The sequence below is a fragment of the Humulus lupulus genome, chromosome 4, assembly GCF_963169125.1.
Source record: "Humulus lupulus chromosome 4, drHumLupu1.1, whole genome shotgun sequence".
In the NCBI taxonomy this organism is placed as follows: domain Eukaryota; kingdom Viridiplantae; phylum Streptophyta; class Magnoliopsida; order Rosales; family Cannabaceae; genus Humulus; species Humulus lupulus.
The window spans coordinates 17072652-17087214 of record NC_084796.1 but is presented as its reverse complement, the minus strand read 5'-3'; the positions used below and the strand labels follow the sequence as shown (position 1 = coordinate 17087214).

At 32.7% G+C, this 14563-nt stretch overlaps 1 protein-coding gene across 2 annotated transcripts; it reads right to left on the bottom strand.

Moving 5' to 3' along the window:
- Positions 1 to 5618: 5618 nt before the first annotated feature.
- LOC133830066 (protein phosphatase 1 regulatory subunit INH3-like) lies at positions 5619 to 9118 on the bottom strand. 2 transcript variants are annotated; one of them, XM_062259970.1, is made up of 2 exons: positions 8962 to 9118; positions 5619 to 6183 (listed from the first exon to the last, which is right to left on the bottom strand). In XM_062259970.1, the coding sequence occupies exon 2, from the start codon at positions 6092 to 6094 to the stop codon at positions 5741 to 5743; it is 354 nt and encodes a 117-aa protein (XP_062115954.1). In that variant the 5' UTR covers positions 6095 to 6183; positions 8962 to 9118; the 3' UTR covers positions 5619 to 5740. The 2 variants fall into 2 exon arrangements, with proteins under 2 accessions (XP_062115954.1, XP_062115955.1); XM_062259971.1 differs by having other exon boundaries at positions 5619 to 6240; positions 8962 to 9080.
- Positions 9119 to 14563: the final 5445 nt, after the last annotated feature.

Sequence of the window (14563 nt, the reverse complement as noted above, 5' to 3'; positions counted from 1 at the left end):
CATATAAAATAATGGTAAAAGAAATTGTATCAGCCCCGTGGGCATATATTAAAATAGTTACAGAAATAAGGGGACGCAGCCCCGATAACTGATCTCCCCGAGGTCAGATTCAAGGAAAAGGAGTCTCCTTGGCCTTCTCAGCATCAGTGGCACTGGACCCCTCAGGACGAATAGCATGACTATCCTCCTGAGCTTCCTCCGAAACGGTGCCCGGAGTAGCCTTTTCCTTCCCGAGCTGCTCAGCCTTCTCCTTCTCAAGCCGTTCAGCCTCTTCCTTCTCGAGCTGGGAATTCCATCGTTCAAGAAGCGGCGCCTCATGGGGACCTAAGAAGCTGGTGTCCAGCTCTTCGTTATAAGCCCACATCCGGTACATGGTTGAGTCGACCGCCTTTTCCTTCTTTTCTTTGTACTCGGCAAGAAGGCGAGTTTTGGCATCCTCTATGATGTCGAAGGTGGCGGCCTTGTCCTCTTCGAGCTTCTTATTGGTTTCCCGAAGCTGGGTGTTATCTTTCTTTTGCTCCTCGAGTTCAGCTCTCAGCTTTCCGAGCTCCTTGGCCATGTCCTCACGCTCCTTAACCACTGCCTCGAGCTTAGCATTCGCCGCCTTCAGATCGTCGTTCGCTCTAAGGTGGAGGTCCTTCACCTCTTGAGCATGAGTCCTGCTCGAATGGATCTCGTTGTTCAGCTCATAATTGAGCTGGGCAGTGAAGGCAAGAGCCTGAAAAAAGGAAGAAACCACCATTAGCCTCAGGACAGTATGAATGTAAGCAAAAGGAATATAGAAGGATACTTACCGCGGCAGTGTGCTCGATACTCTTCTCGTAAAGGACGGTGCGGTCTCGGGTGCCAGTTAGGCACTGCCACTGAGGAGCTTCGAAACTGCCATAGCTCTGGCCGATCCGGGACATAACATCCGAGATCAGCGTAGATCCGTGAGGTCCAGCAGCATTATCCACCACATACGAGTCCATATGGGTGGAGATTGTTAGCTTCTGAACTCGAGAAGCAGAAGGCCTTCTGGAAAGCTGAGCTGAAGACGTTTCGCCCACCACAGGAGGTTGGGACTCAATGGCAGGGGCACCAGCCAGCGAGGTCGGTGCGACCGCGAAGACAACGGCCTGCGAGGATGGCATTGTCGTGGAGGCGCTAGCCTGGATAGTCGACGCATCAATGGAGCTCGAAACCGGCAGGGCAAGGGGAGGTGTCTTTCTGGACCTCTTGGAGCCTTTGCCCGGCTGACCGGTCTTCAGTGACCCCGCCCTAGGGCGTTTTCTCCTCTTAGCGCCTGCATTGTCGATAAGGGCGTCAAGGTCGGAGTCCATCTCGCCTGCACAAGTCACAACACAGTGAGTCAGCAAAAGAGAAATGTACATCAAGTAATTTCGGTACCAGACATATAGAGTGATGATGGAAGAAACCTAACTGGAACTCTCCCCCGAGCTCGAGCTTGGGGACCATGAAATTCCCCCGTCTTCAGAGGAGGCGGGGGGAGTGCCTTCCCTATAAGTAGGGGATAACCTCGAGAGGTCCCTATAATCATTGGTCCCGTACTGCACCGCTATCCCATTCCACACCTCGTCCGTGGTGTACATGGTATCATATTTCCCTAGCCCACTATCGAACCTATGGACACAGTCGTCTACCCAACTCCATATGTAGAAATGATATCTATCCTGTGGGCATGAGACTAACCTATTGGGCCTGTGTTTTAGTAGTGTGGGGGACCACATCCTCGAGGTAGGGAGGACTTTACCTTCATCTGAGTCCGAGCTCGAGGCTTCATCATTGGCCTCATTCCCGGACCGCGGACTCCTCAGACGAACTGGGAGTGATGGCCTCCTCTCTCTCCTCGGCGGAAGGGCGCCTGTAGGCAGTGGCACCTCCTCCCAGGGTTCATATTTTTTGCTGGACCAGTCAGAGGTTGACTGGCCCTCTCCCAACAACCCGCAAGCTCGGAGCTTGTCCTCGTGTAATAGATACGAGAGAGACCTCCTGCCATAAGGAAGTTGGAGCAAGGCCTCTCTGTGCCTCGTCATTGCTTCATTGGGGGTGGGACGCTTAAAATTAGCTGAAATGCGAAACACATTTCATCTAAATATGGATTTAAGAACTAAAGTCTCGAGCTCAGGAATAAAAGTAACAAGAATACTTACGAATCCGCCTGAACGAGTAATGTCGAGAAGGGGACAGACCGTCTGTCCAGAAGAAGGCCTTCTTAAAATCAGGCGGGTGATTGGGGAGATCCTCAAAAACCTTCGTCTCTTTGGGATAGCTCGAGAGATAATAAAAACCATCCCCTCCCCGAGCTCGGGAGGGGTTACTTTTCAAACAAAAGAGATATAAAATCTCTTGGGGTGAAGGTCCTTCCCACCTCAGCTCGTGGTACAAGGACCTCAGGGCAGACAGCACCCTGTACGAATTAGTGTTGAGTTGGAACGGTGCCAACCCAACGAAATCAGTAAAGTCTTTGAAAAAAGACTTCAAGGGCAGCAGTGCTCCCGCCCTCATATGTTCTTGGCTCCATGCCGCATAGTTTACTGTGGCATCGCGGCCGCCATGGGCAAAACAGCTCCGTTCTTGACCATTCGGAGCCCGACACTTCAAGGTGCCTGACAAATGGAGGCCATGGAAGGTCAGGATTTCTGATATTTGGCTGGTTGTGGTAACCGTGCTCCAGTAAAGCTCGGCCTCGAACATCTCCTTCCTCGGCTGCGAGGATGAAGTTTCCCCCATTAATGAAAACTGGAGTTCCCCTGGATGATACGCAACAGTGACCTTTAGCGCAGGGTCGAGGGGAATGGGCCTAGGTCCTGAATTGAGCTCCGGATAGAGGGCCTCCCGAAGAACTCTTCTCTTCTTTTCAATGACCTCGTCTATCTGGCGGCGATAGTGAGCTCGAATGTCTTCTTGCTCGCGTGCAAGCTCGTATTCTCTTATCCGACGTTGGTTCCGGGCTCGGAGATTTCGACTCGTAAGGGACTGCCAGCAATGACCCCCACCGTCTTTCCAGATTCTGTGACATCTAGCGAGAAAGAAAAAATGGTGAGGGCCATGCATGCAAGAGTCACGAGCTCGATGGAATGAGCTCGGAGATTTAGGAACGAGACTAAATACTAAGACCCTTATTGAAGAGTCAGGGGCGTGTATTCCACGAAAAAGAAAAGGAGTGTGGATAATTTTTTGAAAATCCCGAAATTCAAGGGAAAGAAGAATGGCGGTTAGCCAGGAAAAGCGTTTTTGGATTTCATGCATTTGTCAAAGCCCATGTTTTTATCCGAAAGCTTAATGTACAAGAAACGCTGCCTAAGAATTTCAAAACCCAGAAAATGGGAACCACATTCAAACGTCAAAACTGGGTATAAACCAGAGACGAACATTTAGAGTGAAAATCTAGAAAGCGTAAAAACCTATCGGTTCAAAACCTCCTATCGTATCATGCTAAGAACATAAACTAGCACACAGCAAGAACATTTCAAATGAAAAACAAAAACGGCATACTTACACAGTAATGACGATTGCAGAGAGATCGTCGATTGGAGAAGAGGTTGCAAGAAAGAACTCACTGATTCGAACAGACCAGGATTCCTTTGTTTCTTTGGTCGAGAAAACATGCACGGAACAGGAACTTTGCAAAGAGGTCTCTGGGCTTGTTTTTCTTCTTTTCTTGCTTATGGCGAATGAGGATGAAAGTGAAGAAGATGAAGAATGGGGTCTTGTATATATAGGTGGGGGAAAGGAATTAATCAGGAGCGTCAAATGAAATCCTCACTAGATCAAACGGATGGGGATCAATGACAAGAAGGCGCCGAAAAGTTGTCAGACGGACGATTGTGGGCGTGTTTCCAAGGTACTCAAGTACCTAAAATGAGCAATACCCAGCTGACGCGTGTCCATTTTCAAAGGTGTGACGGTACAGTTCTCAAGGAAAACAGTTCAAAAGTTTCCTTCTCTTAGGATTCGAACAAATACTTTTGAGGGGGCAAGATGTTATACCCAGATTTCGAGCCATGGTAAATATGACCTCGAAAGTTGGATTCGCAACAAATGGTCTCGTAAGGATTGAAGTATGCTCCAGGATTGTATATCGAGCCTGCAAAGTACGATATATGACCTCGAATATATATGAGCTCGAAATGGTCTCGATCTCGAAAGGTAGCTCCGATAACACACTCATCTTCGGGGACGACTTCGGATCGGGGGTCTCGAGCTAGATGTACGTACGATCTCGAAAGACACGTGATCTCGGGAGATGCCATTAGCTCGAACAATGACGTGAGACCTGGGATGTTAAAGCCTTAGAGATACGCGATAATCACCTTGAATATCTACAAGTATTATAGATATGAGATGTAATCCTCATTTATTAATGTAAATCCCCAAGAATCGTGGGATATTATTTGGTCAGTTATGCGTTTCCTGGTCTTCAGGGACGTTTCCTTTTATATCTGATTATAGGCATTTAAAGCCATTTATTTTATTCACAAAAGAGTAACTACCCAAAATATGTGGGATAGTATTCTGCATCCTTCTCTATAAATAGAGAAGTCATGCACCATTGTAAAGGACCGAAATTCTGATCCTTGAGAGAAAACTCTGAATAATTCATGCTAAGGAATTTTCAGAGATAATCTTAAGATTAATAACAGAGACTCGTGGACTAGGCAGATTTAACTGCTGAACCACGTAAAAATCGCGTGTTTGATTTGTTTTATTTCGTTTAGCCATTGTCATTCATTGTTTACGTGCTCTTCTTTTACTGTTTGACGAGAAACGACGTCAACAGAAGTATAAAAGTATTATTTTGGTAACACTAAGCACAGTAGGCAGTCATTTTTAATGTTTTATTTCTTTTACTTTTTATAATAAAGTAAAAATATTTTATAATTTTTTTAATTGTTTAATGTAGGCTGACATGTAGATATTTAAGAGTGAGAATAATAGATACAACAAAATAATAATATTTGGTACTTATGCCACAATTTTTTTATGTTGTACATAAGTGTTATAGTTTAACAAGAATTCGTATTTTCACCACTACTATTCCAATAAAAAATTACAAATCACCAATTAGATAAAAAAAAAAAACTATATGTACTTTTTTTAATAATATCCCTAACCATAAATGTGAGAAGAGTTTAAAATATATATAAATAGGGAAAACTGCGATACAACTATTTCTTTGACTGCACCGTGTAGCCTGTTTATGTTTTCTACATCTCAATAATTTTTTGTATGACTGTATATTATAGTAATTTAAAATATTAAACAAATTTTCAAGAAATTCCGAATAATTTATAGTACCGAAAATAAAATTCAAACTGTTTGTTGCACGCATGTTTATTTTTTTGTATACACGTGCAAAAGTCAACTGTTTGAACCTTATTTTCGGCACTATAAATGCCAAAAAAGTAGATGCACTATATATTGAATCACTATTTCTACCCATTATCAAGTTATTAAACTTTTACAAAATTGGTTACTAAAATTTAATGAAACTAGTTACTAAAGTTTAAAAAAACAAATTTAATTAGAAATTTGTAAAATTACATTTAATTAGAAATTTGTTACTAGAAATTTGTAAAATTACATTTTTGTAAAGCCAATTACTATCAGTGCAATGGAGCAATGACTGGTGTTCTTTCTTTTGTCAATTTATTTTCAGGTACAAATCAAAGTATCTACAAACAAAATCCCAAAAATTAATCATTCAGATAATTCTACATATACAATTCAAAGAAAACTACAACTGATCATGATCCTTGGAGCAGCATCCCTTATTGTCATTGTTGTCATGGTGATGATCTTCATTTTCTTCATCGCTGTCGTCCTCGTCAAACGGCTTCTGCTTGTGGAAAATACAACACTTTTTGGAACTTTTCTTTTGCATAAACTCATTGTCCACAGTCCCCTCTTTCCAAGTTACTTGCTTCTTCTTTCGGTTAAGGCAGATTGTTAGAGTCTGCGGCTGAGTAGTAGAAGAAGAAGAAGAAAATGGTGTGGACCCTTCTGGATTCTCCAGCGTAATAGTTGTTGTAACTGTGGCAGCCGATGATCCGACAGCTGCTCTGGTGGTGGAGCTCACAGGTCTAGCCATGACGGAAATGATTAAATTTGTCTCTTCTGTTCTTACTTCTTTGAATTGAAAATGGGACTTTCCTCCTGTACTTTGTGATCTTATGTAAACTGCAATTATGGAATTGACACCCGTATGAGAATCTATTTTCAGCAAAATCAATTAACCTATAATAATGAAATCAAACCTCAAAATCCCATATATAACTAAGAATTTCCATATTTTCAGAATAAGTCTTAAAATTCTCATTTTTCATGTAAATTTCCCCAATAGGACACTCAATTTTCACCTTAATTGGAACTGTCTCAACTCCAATCTTCTTCAAGACTTAGACCTTGAAAAAGTACAACGGCAGCCGAATCTGGCCAGTTGTGTCATGCCTCATGTGCTTTCAAAATTAGATTATAATATAATTATATCATCACAATAATTATATACATATGGAATTATGATGTAATTAATATTAATTACTTGTATAAGTTTATATATACACACTGATACACACACATGAACTCATAGTATCATACTATAGCAACCACTATAAGAAATAAACATCACACCATAGTATCATACTAATCAAACAACATTAAAATTGAATTCACACCATACTACTAATCTAAATGAACAAGGAGCGTCATTGTAATTGATTTAGCATAAAACCTCCACAAGCTTACAATTTGGACCTAAATAGTATATATTTATACACCACATTGTTAATACCGAAATGATGCTATTATCAATTTTTTTAAAGAAATAATATATTATTCACACACACACACATATATATAACATATTTGCACAAGAATCAGTTTCTAAAAAATACTCAAAAAATGTGCCCAATATTCATGAATAATATATGAGAACTATATTAACATATGCAATAAATCATTATTAAAATAAATACTGAAATGATGTTATTGTGAAAAATGACTAAATATACATATACCTCAATCAATGTATTGGAGTGGACAGTTGAACAGAGATGAAAGAAAGAAAGCTAGGGGCGGAGGCTGAACAGAGAAGGAAATGACCGTGAGGCCGAGGTGAGGAGGCTGCTGTCACCATGAGTGTGAGATTAAGATTTAAATGAGGTTTTCGTGAGGCTGCTATGAGTGAGTGAGAGAAAGAGAGTCATGAGGTTTGAGTGTTGAGTGTTGAGTGTTGAGTGTTGAGTGAGGTAAGAGGTGAGAGGTGAGAGGTGGTAGAGTGTTTTGAGTGAATGAGTGAAAATGTTAGGGTTAGGAAGGTTCGGGTCTTTAATCCTATGTGGTAAGATGCATATGAACATATTTGACAATCTTATTCGCCAACCAAACCAATCCAATTCAATTAGTCATAATTGGATTGGATGAAACTGGTTCGGTTAGGTCAGTTTGGATTAGATTTTGAGAACCCTTAAAGATTAGGTAGCCTAGTTTCCAAAAAATATACATATTAAAGTTGAAAATTAAGACTCAAGGTTAGCAAGTAAATAAATTAGAAGCTGGTAAGCATTTAACCAGACAAGCATGTAATGCTATGTCCAGTTATGCATCTCTTTTAAGAAACAAGTTGTGAAAATTATAAGTAATTTCCCATTTTCTTTTTTAACTGCCGTCATTTATTCATTTTTCTCTCCTTTTCTTTCCCATTATTTATTGTCTATGAAAGGGAAGAGAGGGTTAAAAAAGATTAGTAAATATGTCAAAACTTCACACAATAGTAGGTATACTATACAATATAGTTTTCTTCAATTAAAGTTAGGCACCTATGCAATGATAAACTTTATTGTACAGCTTATGCTAATTAAGACGTTAGGAAAAGAAATAGTGGATGTGTGATGTGAAGTGATCTGCAGTGTTAATTGATATAAGAGAGTTGCCCCAGGTAGAGAATGAGTATAAGGTTGACAACTTTGGAATAAGTTAAGAATGTTTTACGTTTACAATTGATCAAGATTTTGAGATTTCATTCAAACTAATTAGCCTAATAGGTCTTTCTGTTTTCTTTGAATAATTGTACTTCGTAGCATTGTTATTAATTGAGTATTGAAAATGTTCTTCTGTCTTTTGTTCTTTTAAAATAAACTTTAAACGGAATATGGAGATCATAAAGAGGCTATTAGGTAGCATTGCTATTTGCACAAAGCATATGTCCCTCCACTAACTAGTTTGCTTCAATTTGGCTAAAGGAGTTGGTTCATGACATTTAACACATAACATCCATAGTGATAAAACCAAACCAGAAACTAACAAAACGAAAGAATAAAACAATATCTACCAAACAAGAACACTAGAATTTATACTAGTTCCATTTTCAATTTAGAGATCTACAATCCAGTTTCTGTTGGAGGTCAATTATAACATTCCATAAATCATTATCCAATCCTTTGAAACAAATCATTTGTTAGTTTCTGGTTTTGGTTTTGGTTTTGGTTTTAGTACGTAAGGAATTTGGTTGATTGAATTGATCAAATATAAACATTTTCAATGGGTTACCATAACAACTTTTTTTTCATCATTTTTGTTTTGTCATAAGAAAAAAAAACTTGTGGATCAAGACAAAGTCCATAGTTTTCCTGTTCAGAAACAGATACCCCTACACCCAATTAAGGTATATCTCATTACTTAATTAAAACATGAAACCCAGACATAAAACGATAGGATCAAAGCTATCACAACCAGAAAACAAAGATAATCAGATAAAACCGTGAAGAAAGCCAAACCAAAAATTTAAACCCTTGAACACAAATAAGAAAGCCCAAAATCTAGGTTTTGGGTTCAACAAAATCACACGACACAAATAGATATTCAAATTACAGTAATAATCGATGAAAAGAGATATACAAAAGGGTGCACAGCTCAAAATCAAGGGCTTGGGTACTCAGAATCATAGAATAGAGAAATTACCGTGAGAATGAAGCTGGTCGGACAGGCAAGAGGCGAGAGACCAGTACAAAGGTTCGTCTCAGAGGTAGGGGAGATGCTAGGTGAGGCCAGAGAGACTTTTTGTCATTTTCTTATGATCTTAATAATTTTATTTTACTTAAATGATTTTAGGAATTAGTTTTTTCTTTTTTTTTTTAAAGTACAGGACACTTTTTATTATTGTGAATTATAAACTTTTACATGGAAAAGATATGACGGGAGTATTCATGGTATTCAGAATATAATTTCCTAAATTTGTATGTATATATATATATAAAGGTGAGCTTCAAATGAGATTATGTGATACTCTAAAATCTCTTCAAATTATTTTTTTTATTTTATCATTTAATCTAATTTTTTTATTCATTTTCTACTTTCTAAAATATCTTAACAATCTATCTATATATATATATAAAGGTGAGCTTCAAGGAGATTATGTGACACTCTAAAATCTCTTCAAATCACTTTTTTTATTTTCTCATTTAATCTAATTTTTTTATTCATTTTCTACTTTCTAAAATATCTTAACAATTGAAAATATCAATATATATACATATTAATTTGATTAAAAATTATTTAGTTTAAATATCTTAACTACTTACTAATTGAAAAATACTAAAAAAATGAGAGCTTCAAGGAGATTATGTGACACTCTAAAATCTCTTCAAATCACTCTTTCTATTTTCTCATTTAATCTAATTTTTTTATTCATTTTCTATTTTCTAAAATATATTAACAATTGAAAATATCAATATATATACATATTAATTTGATTAAAAATTTATTTAGTTTAAATATCTTAACTACTTATTTATTGAAAAATACTAAAAAAATTATCTATATATCTATTTTTCTTATTATATTATAATTATATTTTTTTATTCCAAAAGTGAATAGTTTTACAAAATATTTTATAAAATATCTTAACAATTAAAAATATTAATATATATATACATATTAATTTGATTAAAAATTTATTTAGTTTAAATATCTTAACTATTTATTTATTGAAAAATACTAAAAAAATTAATTAAAATTTACGTAATAATTTTCAATTATCTATATATCTATTTTTTTATTATATTATAATTATGTTTTTTTATTCCAAAGTGAATAGTTTTACGAAATATTTATGTCTATATCTATATCTATATCTATATATATATATAAAGGAGAGCTTCAAGGAGATGATGTGACACTCTAAAATTACTCCAAATTATTTTTTCTATTTTCTCCTTTAATCTAATTTTTTTATTCATTTTTATTAATAAGGAAATGATGTGTCATTCTAAAATTACTTCAAACTATTTTTTCATATAATCTAATTTTTTTATTTATTTTTATTAATAATTATTTAAAACAAAAACTACATTAAATGTTATTTTTTTAGATATTTAAATAAGATATTTTTTTAATTAAATACCTAATGAACTAACAAAAAATAAAATAATAAAAAAAACTACAAATATATACTACATAATATACTAATAAAATAACATCTTTGAAGCGGTATATAAAAGATTATCCAAACGAGTAATCAACATTTTGATAAAACACAAGGTCCACGAGTTAATTTAAAAAAATAAAGGGTCCAAACGGGTAATCGGCTAAAATACAAAGTCCAAAATGGTGTGTATATATAGTTTACTTTCTATAAATAATTTTTAACACTTTGAATAAATACATAGTCCAAAGGTTAATTTTTAAAAATAAAGAGTCAAAACAAGTAATCAGCCAAAGTATAGTGTTCAGATAACCAATCTATCTGTTCCTATTTTTAACATCTTGACAAAACTTGAGGTCCACAAGTTAATTTTTAAAAATAAAGACCCCAACGAGTAATCGGCTAAAATACAATGTTCAAAATGATGTGAACCTTTACAAAAAATCATAAATTATATATAATTTAATTTTTATAAAGAATTTTTAACCTTTTGAATAAATATATGGTCCAAATGCTAATTTATAAAATTAAATGGTCGAAACGGGTAATCGGCCAAAATACAATGTTCAAATAATCGATCTATCCAATCCTATATTTAACCTTTTGACAAAACACGAGTTCTAAAAGTTAATTTTTAAAAATAAAAGGTTCAAACGAGTAATCGCCCAAAATAAGTCTTACACTTTCCATATACATAATTTAGACTTTTTATAAAAAAAATCACGTAAAGCGTATAATAATGATAATAATAATAAAAAATAAATGCACACGCACAACAAATTTTTTGAACTTTGTTTTCGGTACTTTAATTATTCATAATTTTTCAAAAACTTGCAAGATATTTTATATACAATGGACACCATTATGAAGAAAAAAAAATTGTATTCAATACGCCCTCACGTGTCCATATAAAGAACATGTTGTACGAGTAGGATGAAAAAGAATCCATGTCGTAGCCTAAAAGTATTTTAAAATATGTATATTTTTTAATAATTACAAAAGACTCCGCGAAGCGCGGTTATGTTTTCTAGTATATATATAAGGAGAGCTTCAAAGAGATGATGTGGCACTCTAAAATTAATCCAAACTATTTTTTCTATTTTCTCCTTAAATCTAATTTTTTTATTTATTTTTATTAATAATTATTTAAACTTTATTTTTTTAGATATTTAAATAAGATATTTTTTTAATTAAATACCTAATAAACTAACAGTCTATATATATATATATATATAAAAGAGAGCTTCAAAGAGATGATGTGACACTCTAAAATTACTCCAAACTATTTTTTCTATTTTCTCCTAAAATCTAATTTTTTATTCATTTTTACTAATAAAAAGATGATGTGTCATTCTAAAATTACTCCAAACTATTTTTTCTATTTTCTCCTTTAATCTAATTTATTTATTTATTTTTATTAATAATTATTTAAACTTTATTTTTTTAGATATTTAAATAAGATATTTTTTTAATTAAATACCTAATAAACTAACAAAAAATAAAATAAAACAAAAACTACATTAAACGTTATTTTTTTAGATATTTAAATAAGATATTTTTTGAATTAAATATCTAATGAGCTAACAAACAATAAAATAATAAAAAAAACTACAAATATATACTACATAATATACTAATAAAATAACATCTTTGAAGCGATGATGTGGCACTCTAAAATTACTCCAAACTATTTTTTCTATTTTCTCCTTAAATCTAATTTTTTTATTCATTTTTATTAATAAAAAGATGATGTGTCATTCTAAAATTACTCCAAACTATTTTTTCTATTTTCTCCTTTAATCTAATTTATTTATTTATTTTTATTAATAATTATTTAAACTTTATTTTTTTAGATATTTAATCTATATATATATATATAAAGAAGAGCTTCAAAGAGATGATGTGGCACTCTAAAATTAATCCAAACTATTTTTTCTATTTTCTCCTTAAATCTAATTTTTTTATTTTTTTTTATTAATAATTATTTAAACTTTATTTTTTTAGATATTTAAATAAGATATTTTTTTAATTAAATACCTAATAAACTAACAGTCTATATATATATAAAGGAGAGCTTCAAAGAGATGATGTGGCACTCTAAAATTACTCCAAACTATTTTTTCTATTTTCTCCTAAAATCTAATTTTTTATTCATTTTTACTAATAAAAAGATGATGTGTCATTCTAAAATTACTCCAAACTATTTTTTCTATTTTCTCCTTTAATCTAATTTTTTTTATTTATTTTTATTAATAATTATTTAAACTTTATTTTTTTAGATATTTAAATAAGATATTTTTTTAATTAAATACCTAATAAACTAACAAAAAATAAAATAAAACAAAAACTACATTAAACGTTATTTTTTTAGATATTTAAATAAGATATTTTTTGAATTAAATATCTAATGAACTAACAAACAATAAAATAATAAAAAAAACTATAAATATATACTACATAATATACTAATAAAATAACATCTTTGAAGCGATATATAAAAGATTATCCAAACGAGTAATCAACATTTTGATAAAACACAAGGTCCACGAGTTAATTTTAAAAAATAAAGGGTCCAAACGGGTAATCGGCTAAAATACAAAGTCCAAAATAATGTGTATATATAGTTTACTTTCTATATATTGTATACATGCAGTAAATTATATATAATTTACTTACAAAAATACACAGTCCAAAGGTTAATTTTTAAAAATAAAGAGTCAAAACAAGTAATCGGCAAAAGTATAGTGTTCAAATAACCAATCTATCTATTCATATTTTTAACATCTTGACAAAACTTGAGGTCCACAAGTTAATTTTTAAAAATAAATACCCCAACGAGTAATCGGCTAAAATACAATGTTCAAAATGATGTGAACCCTTACAAAAAAACATAAATTATATATAATTTAATTTTTATAAAGAATTTTTAACCTTTTGAATAAAAATATGGTCCAAATGTTAATTTATAAAAATAAAGGGTCAAAACGGGTAATCGGCCAAAATACAATGTTCAAATAATCGATCTATCCAATCCTATATTTAACCTATTGACAAAACACGAGTTCTAAAAGTTAATTTTTAAAAATAAAATGTTCAAACGGGTAATCGCCCAAAATAAGTCTTACACAAAACATAAATTTTCATATACATAATTTAGACTTTTTATAAAAAAAAAAAATCACGCAAAGCGTATAATAATGATAATAATAATAAAAAATAAATGCACATGTACAACAAATTTTTTTAACTTTGTTTTCGGTACTTTAATTATTCAGAATTTTTCAAAAACTTGCAAGAGATTCTATATACAATGGACATCATTATGAAAAAAAAATTGTATTCAATACGCCCTCACATGTCCATATAAGGAACATGTTGTACAAGTAGGGTGAAAAAGAATCCATGTCGTAGCATTCTCCTAAAAGTATTTTAAAATATGTATATTTTTTAATAATTACAAAATACTGCGCGAAGCGCGGTTATGTTTTCTAGTTTATATATAAATGAGAGTTTAAGAGTGATGAGGTGGCATCCTATATTTTTTACTATTTTGTGATAATTTTATATTGTGTCCAAAAAAAAATATATACATACATATATACGTACATCAACCCTTCAACAAATGTAACAAAAATAACCAAATTAATACACATACTTATAAATACATTGATTCTAATATAGTCATACGTAACAGTAGTTATCCAATAATAATAGCATGAAAGAGATATCAATGAGAATGATCATATATGGTTTAACTAAACAGTTATCACAATTATATTTTATTATATTATTATATCATTTTATAATTAGCATTTTACAATCTAAAGTATCTAATTTTTTATTTTCTTTAATATTTTATTCATTTTTTCAGTTTTAACCCATAAAAGTATGCCGTTACAAAATAATATGTTATCATCAATCATCAATATTTATAATTGTATTTTTCTCTTATTTGATATTTTACTAAGCTTGTGAAAATAAGATATTACTAATGGTATTCTTTGGATTTGTGATTTGTTTTCACTATAATAAATAAATATTTTATAGATTGTAATTTTAGTGGACATTCCCGCAGCAACAAAAGATGCGGAAGTTGATGTGAAACACGAAAATTCTTTTTAGAAATAAGGAACACATTAT